General features: G+C 42.6%; 1 protein-coding gene across 2 annotated transcripts; it reads left to right on the top strand.

The window, feature by feature from the left end:
- Positions 1 to 1,569: 1,569 nt before the first annotated feature.
- LOC306785859 (uncharacterized protein) lies at positions 1,570 to 11,891 on the top strand. 2 transcript variants are annotated; one of them, XM_079280391.1, is made up of 11 exons: positions 1,570 to 1,935; positions 2,797 to 2,883; positions 3,848 to 3,930; positions 8,222 to 8,256; positions 8,333 to 8,479; positions 9,219 to 9,413; positions 9,614 to 9,880; positions 10,081 to 10,347; positions 10,548 to 10,814; positions 11,015 to 11,134; positions 11,239 to 11,891. In XM_079280391.1, the coding sequence occupies exons 6-11, from the start codon at positions 9,219 to 9,221 to the stop codon at positions 11,401 to 11,403; spliced, it is 1,281 nt and encodes a 426-aa protein (XP_079136517.1). In that variant the 5' UTR covers positions 1,570 to 1,935; positions 2,797 to 2,883; positions 3,848 to 3,930; positions 8,222 to 8,256; positions 8,333 to 8,479; the 3' UTR covers positions 11,404 to 11,891. The 2 variants fall into 2 exon arrangements, with proteins under 2 accessions (XP_079136517.1, XP_079136518.1); XM_079280392.1 differs by having other exon boundaries at positions 8,358 to 8,479.
- The last annotated feature ends 2,429 nt before the right edge of the window (positions 11,892 to 14,320 follow it).

Below are 14,320 nucleotides of genomic sequence, written 5' to 3' on the forward strand. Positions count from 1 at the left end.
CCCCATAGCTGTGCGACTAATGCATGAACACGTCCAAACCAAAGCCATTCAACCTCACAATCTTTCCTCTCGGCTTGAGTTCGTAGAGCTGGACTGCACACAGCTCCACGAGCACTACGGTTGTAGCAGTGTGGACCTTATAGTTGATAAGGGCACCACAGACGCCTTGTTGAGGTCTAAGGAAGGGAAATTGAAGGCCAATCAGGTGCTGAAGCAGTGTTTGTCAGTGTTGCGGAGCTCAGGGTCTCTGCTATAGTTCTCTGATGAAGACCCTGATGCCAGGCTGCTGTGGCTGGAGACGGAGGCACAGGAGCCGGGGTTGATGGCAGCAGATGTTGGGGTGCAGGAGGTTGGGGAGCTAAGGGGACTGACTACTGCTACCAAGTGACTCCTCGCTCTATTGTATAGCAACTTTCTTCATCTGGATGGTGATAATATTAAATGAGTAAACTACTGAAGTGATTGTAAAAAGTAATTGATAAGGTACACAGACAGAGTGAGTTATCCACCAAACTGGACCTCCACATTCCGACAGCAGAGACAATAGATTTACTACTTATAAAATAACCTGAAGGTAAAGAATGACCTCTTTATGAATGTAGGTAGATCATGTTGACTTGGTCATTTTAAAAGTAGCTCTCAAGCCGAAAAAGTGTGGGCACCCCTGGTCTACTACATCTAGTGTTTTTTCGATGGGCTCTAGTGGATTTGAGTGCAGCTGAGATGCTGGCAGATAGCAGCTAAATGAACAAAGCAAAATCAGAAATGGGGACTTTAAAGTGACGTTGGTTAAATGCACAAAGTCTATGGTTAAATGTCGCTCTCTGCTGGTTGAGCATGAAAAATACAAAGAAGTAAAAGATGTGTCACCGACGGAGAATATGGGAAGACAAATAGACACGCTGTTTGAAATTAATTTATCAAACTATATAACGTGCAACTCTGTGAATAATATTGTATGTATACGTTGTAACACACAGTCTGTGGTCATAAGGGCTTGTAATGTTTCCTCAGCTCTCGTTGGTTGTTTCTGTCTGACAAGATCACATGACCCGAGGCGCCCATGTAGCGTTAGCTTGTTAGCAGCTAGCTGCGTTAGCATCGAGCCTTTGGAGTTCACCAGGAAACGGTGCGACCTGACGTTATCTCGTTATCTGTTGTGAATGAAACTCATGTTGAGGAGAAAACTCAGGTGAACAGACTTAGGTCGAGGCGTTTAGCTCAATTCAAGCAATACGGTTTATTTGTAACAGAAGTATTATGTCCAGCAGTTAAACGTGCACGGACCTAGAAAGTTCACTCTGTAGGAGCGAATGAAAAGCTAAAAAGGCGCTTAGACAGAGTGCGCGAGTCATGAATAGGTTCTTCGGATGGAAGCCTATTGGTTGAATACTAAGTAGGAGGCGGATCTGTTTCTATCAGGTTATTCATTTGTCTATTCAAGCCTTTAAAGATTGAACGTAAAGTCGTGCAAGGCACCAACAGCCTATCACACCCGAAATGCCAGCACGTTATCAATACAGTCCAACAAGAGCACAACATTTGTGCTCGTTTTGTTCGTACGCCGTTCATTGAGCAACACTAGTATTTCCAACAGCACTGGAAGGCAGCAGCAGTTCCGAGGAAGTGGGGGTGTTGAAGCTGATCTGCAGTCTGTTATTTAAACGCCTCCCCGTAGACGTTGGCCAACACTGGCTGCGAAAAAACCGATTCTAAGTCAGCACTTACAGAAAGCACCGTTCAGGAAGACAGGAAGTCAAACTTGTCACTTCTGCGATCAAAACTTTCAGACATAAATATCAGACGTGCAGTTGGAACTATAGACATTCTGCCTTCTCCCGCCCGTCTGCTCGCTAACAGCCTGTAGCGATGGACAAGCTTCGTCGTGTGTTAAGCGGCCATGAGGAGAACGAAGAGCTGGGTCTCACTGACCAGGTATGACAGCTACATGCAGCTAATGCTAACTCTGTGTCAAGTTACGTGGATAACATGTCATAAAAACATGAATTGTGCTAGTCTCTTTTCCTGTCTGAGATTGGGCGTTGCCTCTCGGATACCTGCTTTCAACGTTAAAGTGGTTTGTTATCTTACAGTCAACGTTAGATAACTTAGCTTACGCTGGTTAGCTATATTATTAAGTAGTGATAGCATTTCATAGACATTGAGTTCGCTAACATAGCACTTTCGTTATCATGTTTCCTTTCGGAGTCTGTTTAAGCATACACGAAAGCTAACTTTAACTATCGTATGTTTCTGGCAGATTCAATAAATTGTTTTGTTTATTTACACTTTTTACACGCGTTCCCGATGAGGAGGACACTGGGTAAGATGCTGACTTGAATACTGTGTTTTTATATTGTGTTACATGATTGTAACTCTAACTTTGCAAGAGGTTAAAAGTAAAGAATTACAAGTTTCACTCTGGCACACCATAGTCTGCCAAGGTTGCAATTCTGCATTTTCTTGCAGATTATTCTGTACAGTTTGGTACGGATCCCTTCTGGGGTCACATGGTGGAAAAAGAAACTCAATACACATGAAGTCTTTTTCTATCATGTGACCCAAGAGGTGCTCCGTAGTTTGGTTGTATTGGTTCTTTTGCCTAACTTCAGTGTACAGAGTAATGCTCTCTGTCTGTAATGTAGACCTGTGCCGTTTGTGTTTAAAGATATTATTGTCGCTGTGTGTTCTCTGTTTGGCTCTAGCCAACATGGTTAAATCCCCAGTAGAAAGCCTGTGAGTCTTTCTGCGGGTCATTAGACTCGTCTTGTGACATCCTCCCATTGTTCTCACCAGGTCCTCGATGCCAGCACTCTCAGCTACAGCACCAGGGTGAAGTTCTTTGTCATATGCTTTGCTGGAGGCATCCTGTGTTCAATACTCGTGAGTGTCTCTGCCTTTCATGTTGGAAAAAGGCATCTTTTATGTTCTGTTGGACTTCATACTGACATTAGGAATTGCAGAGCATACGTAACACTATTACTGTTGTTGGGTTATGGGCCAAGTTATTTTTTTCTTGTATTATGTTGGATTTATAGGCATTATGAAACTCTCAAACTAACATGGCTCAGCGCAAATACCATCTAGACAAATTCCTGTTCTCTTGCACGCTTGCAGATGATAGTGACTGACACATGTCACTTACACTTTAATTAACACTTATAGGTTGCTTGCTGTCGGCAAAGAGCTGAAAGTTTCAGTTTGTAGAGCGTAGTCTGCAGTTGAAATGACAGGAAGTCTTGTCACTGGCTGCACTTGCTGATAACACTTTGAAGCCACCACATAGGGATTCACTCTGACAAAGCCCCAACAGAACCCATGTAGGCCTGGGTGGTGAAAGTCACAGAGTCGGGCGCGGAGCCACAAGGCTGCCCCGTGCTCCCCTTTTTCTGTAGAAATAAGCAATGTCCAGAATTTGCTCCTTCTGTGAGATGCAGTTGTTATCTGCAGGTTATTTAAATGTTCTTACAACCAACACTTGAGTAAAATGCTCCCATCTTTTTAAAAGCTTAGTCTAAATGTTATTCCTCCCATGGTGAAATGCACACTCTGTTCACACTCACAGCGTGACACTAGTCTCTTTCACTGAAAGTGGTCCAGATAGTGGGCATTCATGACACACAGGCAGCGAATCATTACAAAGCCTCCTATAGTATTTTGCCACTAGGGGAGCCGCAGAAGTCCTTGTTGCGTTTTGTTTGTTCCAAAAAAAATAAATGACATAGATGTAAGCCTTCAATCATATCAGAATCCAGGACTCATTTAGATACTTTCCACTTGTCCCTATTTTAAAGTTTGGTGACATTATTCTGTGTAGCTGACTGAGACTTCTTTGCTGTGTTGTCAGGGTTCAGCACTGCTGTTCCTTCCGAATGGATTAAAGCTTTTCGCCGTCTTCTACACTATAGGGAACATCGCAGCTCTTTCCAGGTAAGTCCAGCTCAACCTGGCCGGTCAGATGATTATGGCTCACTGCCAGGAATACAACAAATGATGAGCATCAGGCTCATAAACTCTGAAAGTTGATGCCTTGATGACTGACACACTACTCTGTTACAGTCATCCTTTGCACAGCTACACATTTCTCCCAAGTTTTTGCTTGTAAACTGTTAATAAAGAAGACAAATCAAGTACTGTAATTATGGCAGTTATTTACAGTCTTACCCTCAGTGCACTCATCACCTGTGGCTCAGAGTTTGGAGGACAGTGCCTGAGGAACCATGAGATGTTTCAGATTTATATGATATATTTACATGATAAAGCAGTGGTGACTACTGGTTCTGCACCAGACTATAGGATTATAGCGAAAATTATAATCGCCATCATTTAATCAGATTAGCATTAGTATAATTGTACTTTTTTGTTTTGTTTTTAGTATAACGACAATCTAAATGAACAGAGAACTGCATTCGCAGTAACATGGCACTTAGTAAACCTAAACATTTAAATCTCCTGAGACCTGTAATCCAGTCCACAACCGAATAACACAGTGTGTAATTAAAAAGAAGCGACAGAAGCCTTCGCATGTAGTGCTATGAGACGAACTCAGGAATGTGCCGTATGTTGTTACTTTGTATGTAGGTCTACAAATAATATCTTTAACGAGTATGTAATGCACATGAATATTTCAATATATTATATATTATATATAACACGTCTCTGCTGCTGCACATTGAATCGAGTTTAGACTGAGATGTCACTGTGAACGGCATGAAGTTAGTGCAGGAAAACCTCCAAGAAAGTAAACAACTCACCGCTGACCGGACTCCCCACAATAATGGCTATGATCGTCGTAGAGAGAAAAGCTCCAAACCAGCCTGGAGTTGACTTCTTTGCCATGACCTGTCTGAGCTCTTCGCGGCTGCTTTCTGTCCCGCAACAGACTGAACATGTATTTTATTCGAGGCGGATTGCGCGGGACGCGGCACTATGTCACCGACAATAACCAACATTACCCGCTAGGCTTCAACGCAGCTGGTGTTGACCAGAGATCACGTCCAGCTGGAGAGAGAGAAAAAAGTGAACTTTTCTCCACGTCACAGGAGGGATCCCATGAAGGCGGGACTGAATGCACCGAAATACTGAAAACAACCAAAATACAAAGCAGATCACAGACACGCAACACAACTATTGCAAAGTCACACTGGTTTATATATTTTTATTTTTCAAAATCTTTTTGTCTTATTCTCCTTCTTTGAGACAGAACGATTATGTTACAACAAACATTATACACAAGTGTGTAGCCTATAACAACACACACATTAGCACGGTGATACATTTTATTTTCAACATGTTCACAAAAACTATTAAAAGAAAAACAAGAAACCTGGTGGCATACTTAAATTGCCTGCCCAACATCTCCACCACGTGGTCAATTACTGCGTAACTAAGCATTCCACATCATGTGGCTGTAGATAGGCTATTCTTCATTTCAATGCATTCAGCCAATCTCATACATGGCCAACCTCATAAACCAAACAATGTATTTTACACAAAGTAATTGGATTGAGATTAATTGACATGATATTAGGCCTACATAGAGATGAAGGTAATCACTTTTCTATTTGACTCAACAATATCACCACAATACCCATTTAGTGGCTGTTCTGGAGCTTTCAGTCGTATTGCTGTGCCCATTTATCATGGAATCATACATGTTTGGAGCACTTTAAGGACTTCTTGTTCATTTAGCGTATCCATTTATTTGTTGAGATTGAAAAGTCAGTTTTCAGAGAGGTTGACAAAACTTTAAACACATCGTTATTGAGTTTTGAAATCAACTAAATATGTCTTTTTATAGGTTTTGTTCATATTCTCCACATTCCCTATGTGTCACTAAATGTTGTCTTTCGATTGTGTTTCTGTTGTGATACAACACCACTGATCCAGTCTTCAGTGAATGATCAGGAGAGATGAATTAGATGGTTGTCAAAAGTCATGGATTATGTCGGATAGTCATAAAAAAGTCATAGTATACCGTGTTGAATAAAGTCATAACAAAGTCAGTATAGTATGTCGAAAAAATTCTTAGTAAAATGCAAATTGGGCTTCTTCCAATCAGAGCAGTGAAACGTGCTACGCAAACAAAAAATAATGAATAGAAAGACTTATTATTTGTCTTAATAACTATTATCCACCAAATGATTCAGTTCAAAACAGTTTTAAGGTCTTAAATCCATCAATTGACTAATTCCCAAACTCAGGTGGTGAGATTTGGGTGTGGATATAGTTACCATACAGTACACGGGATGCAATATACAGTATTAGCATTTGAATATGAATTCGCAAACACAGACAGCTTAACAATGTTAAAAGGATCATTTGTGGAGTTATTTGCAACAGCTTAAACTTTTGTTGTGACTTGTTGTATGTATGATTTAAAATATCTGCAATCTGCAACGCAAGAGACAAAAATATTGTTTTTGTGCCAGAGTAAAGTAAGTAAAACTTAGAGAACTTTGCTTAGGAGTGCTATTTTGCAATATAGTATTTATAATCATACAGTTGTAAAATAATTAACTATGTAAAATGTTGGGATTTACTCTAACTTCCTACATTAGGACAGTGTTTTTATGCTCTCATTCACTCACAAATCTCTCTGACTCCTACTCTACCAGTTGACAGTGGGCGATTTCGCCTTGGCCTCCCTCAGCCAATCATATATTTTCTGTCAAACTTTAAAGACCTGTTCTCTTCTCTGCAGTCAGCTGTCATTTCAGAATCGATGTGACCCTCCTCCCCATTCATCATCACATCCAGTGCTCAAGGTTTCTCCTACTGAGCTCATTGAACTCAGTCCCACGCCACATGCCGTCATATAGATCTTCAACCTGCCCTACTGTCTTCAACAAGCCCACCAGTGTCGGCTCTCCAAAATCTTTACTTTGCACAATTTAATAAATGTATTTGTTCACTGTAAATTAAGTTTCTCCTGATTGAACAACCTTTACCTGTATAAGTGTGTCAATTATCTCCCGTTTGTTTCAGTTCTCATATTTGTTATGTATGTTATTTTATTTCAAACTAATTTGTAATCATAAGAAGGTTGGTCTCGAAAATATAGTAGAGTAAAATCTTTTAGGTGTGTTTTCTAGACTTACACTGGTTATGAAAAAAAGTAGGAAAATAATCTTTGTGTTGATTTTGGAAGTTTGACCAAGCTTCAAGACCTGAGAGACAATCATGATTTAAGAGTCTGCTTTTGAACAGCAACCTTCTGGCTTCTGTGTAAGGATTGAGGATTGTGAGAATAACTTGTATTTGTTGTGTTTTTGGTGCAACCCTTTCCTACTTCACATAACTTCACATAGCTTCACATAACTGTCATTTGGCGCCAGTTATGTTGATGATAAATGCAAGGCAAGCCTTGAGACACAGTATCACATTTTAACATGCGTAATGATGAAAGAGTATATTTCATTTTGAAGTTAAAAACATGGCATTCAAGCCTACAAGATGATGGGAACCTCAGGTAAAAACAAGGCATCAACAAAGCTTTGTGTCATTTCATTTTAGCAATCATGCCAGATAAATGTTTCGACATAAGCCCTTCTCATGGGCATTATCAATAATGGTGTTTGACAACCAGTGTCCTTTGCTTCTTCCCACAAGTACTTGTTAAACAACTCATTTAACATGTGCATACATGCCACTATGCACAATATCAATTAGTAAAGTTACATCAAGTTTCTACTTTAACAAAAGAAAATGGATCAAAGAGAGTAATACAGGTGTGATGCAGGGGTGTGTAAATGTAATGTCTCTGGAGAGACATTTGTCCAACGATGGCCCAAAGACAGACAGGATGTGGACCAGTAAACAAACCTCAGAAAATATGTTTTCATTTTATTTCAAATTGATGTTTGTGTCACTTATTCTGAAACTCTGGCTTCCTGTCACAACAATGTAGGAAACGTGAAACAGCAGGTCCACGTGCTGTCAATCTGTGGACACTGGAGGACCACATAGGACCAAGGACAGGGTCCAACCTGACACCCTCAAACCTCCATGCAAACATGCATCTCTATATTATTGGACATTATATGAGACCGTGTTTTTTAAATAGGCCTGAATGGAGACTTAATGTGTGGTTAACCCCTGGGCAGGTCACGTGACTCTCAAACGCGACAGGAGACTGAGTCACAATGTCATGTTAGTTGTATTATTTGAGCTCATGTGGATATATTCCTCTTAAAGTTGTATTTAATGTCTGTTTGTGCAGCGGAGGACTGTTGAGGACCTGATGGAGACTCTGAGGTAAGAACGAGCTGTTCTCAGTCGAACGTTCCATCGTTACCATGTTTACCAAATTGTGCATTTTTTCTAAATTCAGTCTGTTCCAACCGTTGGTCCGTCAGAAAAAGCCGAAATCTACTTTCACTCGAAAAAGCCGAAATCTACTTTCACTCGAAGAAACCTCCCAAGAAACACCTTCAAACCAGGATTTTTCTGCATCCGTGACTTAACGTTACTGATAAAGGTAAGTCTGATTCTGATCAACTTTTGCAGGAAAAAAAGCGAGATTTATATACTTTTTCCACCACTGTTTTTTATGTATTTATTTATGTATCTATCTGAACCGATGTTTATCCTAATATTGATAATATTTTCAGTTATCAGTGTATATTAATCCACTAGGACTGACTTTTGACTGTTGAGACCAAGTTTAAACAAGTTTATCTGAACAAAAGCTGCTTTCTTGGTTAGCTAACGTTAGCTTTATAGACCCGACCGTCCAGCGTTAGCTTAAACTGAGAAATGCTAATAGAAATATTGTTTCTTTATATTTATATAACTTCTCGGTGATACGGATCACAAGTGATGCACGCATGATAATATATTTAATCCATATTAACTCACAATTCACACATTTCCTACATACTTGTGATATTTTTCATACATATTAACACAATGAACAGCAGAGTGAAAGAACCACTAAAAGATATTTTCTATCGAAAAAGTGCTGATATGTTTCTGACTTTTAGTCAATGTAGACATATGGAAGGCCTCCTGCAGTAACAACACTGGAACAAATGCAAACATGTTGCACTGTACTGGATTTGTTTCTGCTAATACTTTTGCGAGCGTATCATTTATTGTATGACATTTACTTTCTATCTAGTCACACTGCTTTGTGCTACTGATCCTTTCAATGTGATATGAGAAATGACTATGATATGGATCAGTGGTCTGAGGGTTGTGTGTGTTTTTACCCTCAGATGGGACGACAGTTCCCCTACGTCCCCCTACGTTCCTCCTCCACTCGCTGTGACCCATCTCCTCCCTCCTCTTGTGTCTTCTCCACTCCTATTTCTTCTCTCTCTTCTTCTAGCTCCTCTTCTAGCTCCTCACCTAGTCCCCCACCAGACTACAACCCTGGCAGCACGGACACAGTCCCTCCAACCAGGAGCACGGTAAGAACAAAGAACCTGAATGTCACACAGTTATTTTAACACTTTGATAAGTTTCTTTCATCATCTCCCATTGAGACTCACATACCGAATGACTAACAGAACTGCCTGCAGAGAAGTCTATATGATGTAACAGTCCTTGGTTTGTTTCCACGATGTGGAGCAGTGGTCTGATGGTTGTATTTATTTTTTTAAACCTTCAGGCGCGACGACGCTTCACGTGGAGGACTTTCCTCATCCCGGACCCCAACCGCCCCGACTCCCCACGGATCATCCTCCGTAGAATCCCAGCCTTACAACGCAGGACTGGCTCCTCCACTCGCTGTGACCCATCTCCTCCCTCCTCTTGTGTCTTCTCCACTCATATTTCTTCTCTCTCTTGTTCTAGCTCCTCTTCTAGCTCCTCACCTAGTCCCCCACCAGACTACAACCCTGGCAGCACGGACACAGTCCCTCCAACCAGGAGCACGGTAAGAACAAAGAACCTGAATGTCACACAGTTATTTTAACACTTTGATAAGTTTCTTTCATCATCTCCCATTGAGACTCACATACCGAATGACTAACAGAACTTCCTGCAGAGAAGTCTATATGATGTAACAGTCCTTGGTTTGTTTCCACGATGTGGAGCAGTGGTCTGATGGTTGTATTTATTTTTTTAAACCTTCAGGTGCGACGGCGCTTCACGTGGAGGTCTTTCCTCATCCCGGACCCCAACCGCCCCGACTCCCCACGGATCATCCTCCGTAGAATCCCAGCCTTACAACGCAGGACTGGCTCCTCCACTCGCTGTGACCCATCTCCTCCCTCCTCTTGTGTCTTCTCCACTCATATTTCTTCTCTCTCTTGTTCTAGCTCCTCTTCTAGCTCCTCACCTAGTCCCCCACCAGACTACAACCCTGGCAGCACGGACACAGTCCCTCCAACCAGGAGCACGGTAAGAACAAAGAACCTGAATGTCACACAGTTATTTTAACACTTTGATAAGTTTCTTTCATCATCTCCCATTGAGACTCACATACCGAATGACTAACAGAACTTCCTGCAGAGAAGTCTATATGATGTAACAGTCCTTGGTTTGTTTCCACGATGTGGAGCAGTGGTCTGATGGTTGTATTTATTTTTTTAAACCTTCAGGCGCGACGACGCTTCACGTGGAGGTCTTTCCTCATCCCGGACCCCAACCGCCCCGACTCCCCACGGATCATCCTCCGTAGAATCCCAGCCTTACAACGCAGGACTGGCTCCTCCACTCGCTGTGACCCATCTCCTCCCTCCTCTTGTGTCTTCTCCACTCATATTTCTTCTCTCTCTTCTTCTAGCTCCTCTTCTAGCTCCTCACCTAGTCCCCCACCAGACTACAACCCTGGCAGCACGGACACAGTCCCTCCAACCAGGAGCACGGTAAGAACAAAGAACCTGAATGTCACACAGTTATTTTAACACTTTGATACGTTTCTTTCATCATCTCCCATTGAGACTCACATACCGAATGACTAACAGAACTTCCTGCAGAGAAGTCTATATGATGTAACAGTCCTTGGTTTGTTTCCACGATGTGGAGCAGTGGTCTGATGGTTGTATTTATTTTTTTAAACCTTCAGGCGGGACAACGCTTCACGTGGAGGACTTTCCTCATCCTCTCCCCAACCGCCCCGACGCCCCACGGATCATCCTCCGTAGAATCCCAGCCTTACAACGCAGGACTGGCTCCTCCACTCGCTGTGACCCATCTCCTCCCTCCTCTTGTGTCTTCTCCACTCCTATTTATTCTCGCTCCTCTTCTAGCTCTTCTAGCTCTAACAATCTGTTTTTGTGTTCAATTTAGATGACGTCCAGTGTCGAGCCTCGGGTATCACACAGACGTTCCAGCCTGCCTGCCAGCCACTTTCCGGCTAGGATCAGAGCGGAGGGTTACCTTACCTGTTCAACTTACCTACCGTCCAGTGTCGAGCCTCGGGTTTTCACCTGCACGAAGAAGCCTTCCAGTTAGTTCCTCGGAGATCAACTGTGTAGTCTTGGCGTTCCTGTGTCGAGCCTCGGGTATCACACAGACGTTCCAGCCTGCCTGCCAGCCACTTTCCGGCTAGGATCAGAGCGGAGGGTTACCTTACCTGTTCAACTTACCTGCCGTCCAGTGTCGAGCCTCGGGTTTTCACCTGCACGAAGAAGCCTTCCAGTTAGTTCCTCGGAGATCAACTGTGTAGTCTTGGCGTTCCTGTGTCGAGCCTCGGGTATCACACAGACGTTCCAGCCTGCCTGCCAGCCACTTTCCGGCTAGGATCAGAGCGGAGCGCGAGGACGCGCCTCTGTGTTTGACGTGACTGTTTACCTGTCGGCTTCGTCAGCCGCTCAGAGGATTTTGCCACTTTCCGGCTTGGACCCATGCGGAGCGCATAGAGACGCCTCCTTTTTGACTATGTATTTCCTGTCTTTTCCTCTGCCTGAGAGAAATAAATAAAATTGTTTTTTGAAATATAACTCTGCTGTCCTGAGTCTGCATTTGGGTCCATGAACGCACCACATCATAACACCTTTGATTGTATTGTCACTGCACCGAGACTCAGGCAGGGTGTCTGCACACAGCGAGTGGTCTGGGGGGGGAATAGCGTGAACCTCCAAATAAGTAAGAAAGAAAAGTTAAAGTGAGTTGCAGGTGTGTGCACTGATGTCTTACCTAATTGTCACCGATATGTTAGCTACAGAAGCTGACCATAAAGTAGCACTTTGTTGTGCAATAACGTGACACTCAGTTGCAAACTTGTTGGCAACACCAAGCTAATGCAGTCTAATATAACACAGCCTGGATACATCAACACATCTATTTAACAGTTTAAAGATGAACTGAGCATTATAAAGTACACAAAGGGAGGATTCAATGCAGGACTGTTGAGTTTATGTTGCTTTTTTATTTTAATGAGCAATGTGAGTCATTTGAGTTTGTCAGCTTGGTAGATTGTCTTCATGCCGAGCTTAGTGGCTTCTAAGGACCCAAGAAAAGGTCTTAAATCATATATTAAAAGAAAAGACATTTGACACATTAAATTGATGGATTTTAAATTTACTTTAGCATAAAGTCCCTCCAAATATGACAGAAGGATGGAGGCATTAAGGCAAGTTGTATGTGTTTTACTGCTAATGTTCACTCACTAACTCGTGACATAATCCCATCTGTGTTTCTGCCTAGCTGAACTGATTGAAAACATGGATAAGAAAGCAACTTGGGACCGCTTCTACACTGAGAGCAGCAGCAGCACAAACACCTTCAAACACTTTGAGCGGTTCTTTGGCTTCGATGCTGTCCGGGACTTCATTATGCCCCTATTGCAGACCAAGCCCCACCCAGACGGTTTGCGCCAAGTCCTGGATATGGTCTGTGGCACTTCTGCTTTCGGGCCCTGTATTTACAGACTCTCTCCTCTCCCGGTCCGGGTCACTTGTGCAGACATTTCCCCCATAGCTGTGCGACTAATGCATGAACACGTCCAAACCAAAGCCATTCAACCTCACAATCTTTCCTCTCGGCTTGAGTTCGTAGAGCTGGACTGCACACAGCTCCACGAGCACTACGGTTGTAGCAGTGTGGACCTTATAGTTGATAAGGGCACCACAGACGCCTTGTTGAGGTCTAAGGAAGGGAAATTGAAGGCCAATCAGGTGCTGAAGCAGTGTTTGTCGGTGTTGCGGAGCTCAGGGTCTCTGCTATAGTTCTCTGATGAAGACCCTGATGCCAGGCTGCTGTGGCTGGAGACGGAGGCACAGGAGCCGGGGTTGATGGCAGCAGATGTTGGGGTGCAGGAGGTTGGGGAGCTAAGGGGACTGACTACTGCTACCAAGTGACTCCTCGCTCTATTGTATAGCAACTTTCTTCATCTGGATGGTGATAATATTAAATGAGTAAACTACTGAAGTGATTGTAAAAAGTAATTGATAAGGTACACAGACAGAGTGAGTTATCCACCAAACTGGACCTCCACATTCCGACAGCAGAGACAATAGATTTACTACTTATAAAATAACCTGAAGGTAAAGAATGACCTCTTTATGAATGTAGGTAGATCATGTTGACTTGGTCATTTTAAAAGTAGCTCTCAAGCCGAAAAAGTGTGGGCACCCCTGGTCTACTACATCTAGTGTTTTTTCGATGGGCTCTAGTGGATTTGAGTGCAGCTGAGATGCTGGCAGATAGCAGCTAAATGAACAAAGCAAAATCAGAAATGGGGACTTTAAAGTGACGTTGGTTAAATGCACAAAGTCTATGGTTAAATGTCGCTCTCTGCTGGTTGAGCATGAAAAATACAAAGAAGTAAAAGATGTGTCACCGACGGAGAATATGGGAAGACAAATAGACACGCTGTTTGAAATTAATTTATCAAACTATATAACGTGCAACTCTGTGAATAATATTGTATGTATACGTTGTAACACACAGTCTGTGGTCATAAGGGCTTGTAATGTTTCCTCAGCTCTCGTTGGTTGTTTCTGTCTGACAAGATCACATGACCCGAGGCGCCCATGTAGCGTTAGCTTGTTAGCAGCTAGCTGCGTTAGCATCGAGCCTTTGGAGTTCACCAGGAAACGGTGCGACCTGACGTTATCTCGTTATCTGTTGTGAATGAAACTCATGTTGAGGAGAAAACTCAGGTGAACAGACTTAGGTCGAGGCGTTTAGCTCAATTCAAGCAATAAGGTTTATTTGTAACAGAAGTATTATGTCCAGCAGTTAAACGTGCACGGACCTAGAAAGTTCACTCTGTAGGAGCGAATGAAAAGCTAAAAAGGCGCTTAGACAGAGTGCGCGAGTCATGAATAGGTTCTTCGGATGGAAGCCTATTGGTTGAATACTAAGTAGGAGGCGGATCTGTTTCTATCAGGTTATTCATTTGTCTATTCAAGCCTTTAAAGATTGA

The sequence above is a fragment of the Melanostigma gelatinosum genome, assembly GCF_949748355.1.
Source record: "Melanostigma gelatinosum genome assembly, chromosome: 12".
Taxonomy (NCBI): domain Eukaryota; kingdom Metazoa; phylum Chordata; class Actinopteri; order Perciformes; family Zoarcidae; genus Melanostigma; species Melanostigma gelatinosum.

What these genes read in the sequence shown, in the direction of transcription:
- LOC306785859 (XM_079280391.1), top strand. Translation starts at nt 9,219, where the DNA reads ATGGGACGACAGTTCCCCTACGTCCCCCTACGTTCCTCCTCCACTCGC. An exon ending in TCCCTCCAACCAGGAGCACG is followed by an intron (nt 10,815 to 11,014) that starts GTAAGAACAAAG and finishes TTAAACCTTCAG; the next exon opens with GCGGGACAACGCTTCACGTG. An exon ending in GACTGGCTCCTCCACTCGCT is followed by an intron (nt 11,135 to 11,238) that starts GTGACCCATCTC and finishes TGTTCAATTTAG; the next exon opens with ATGACGTCCAGTGTCGAGCC.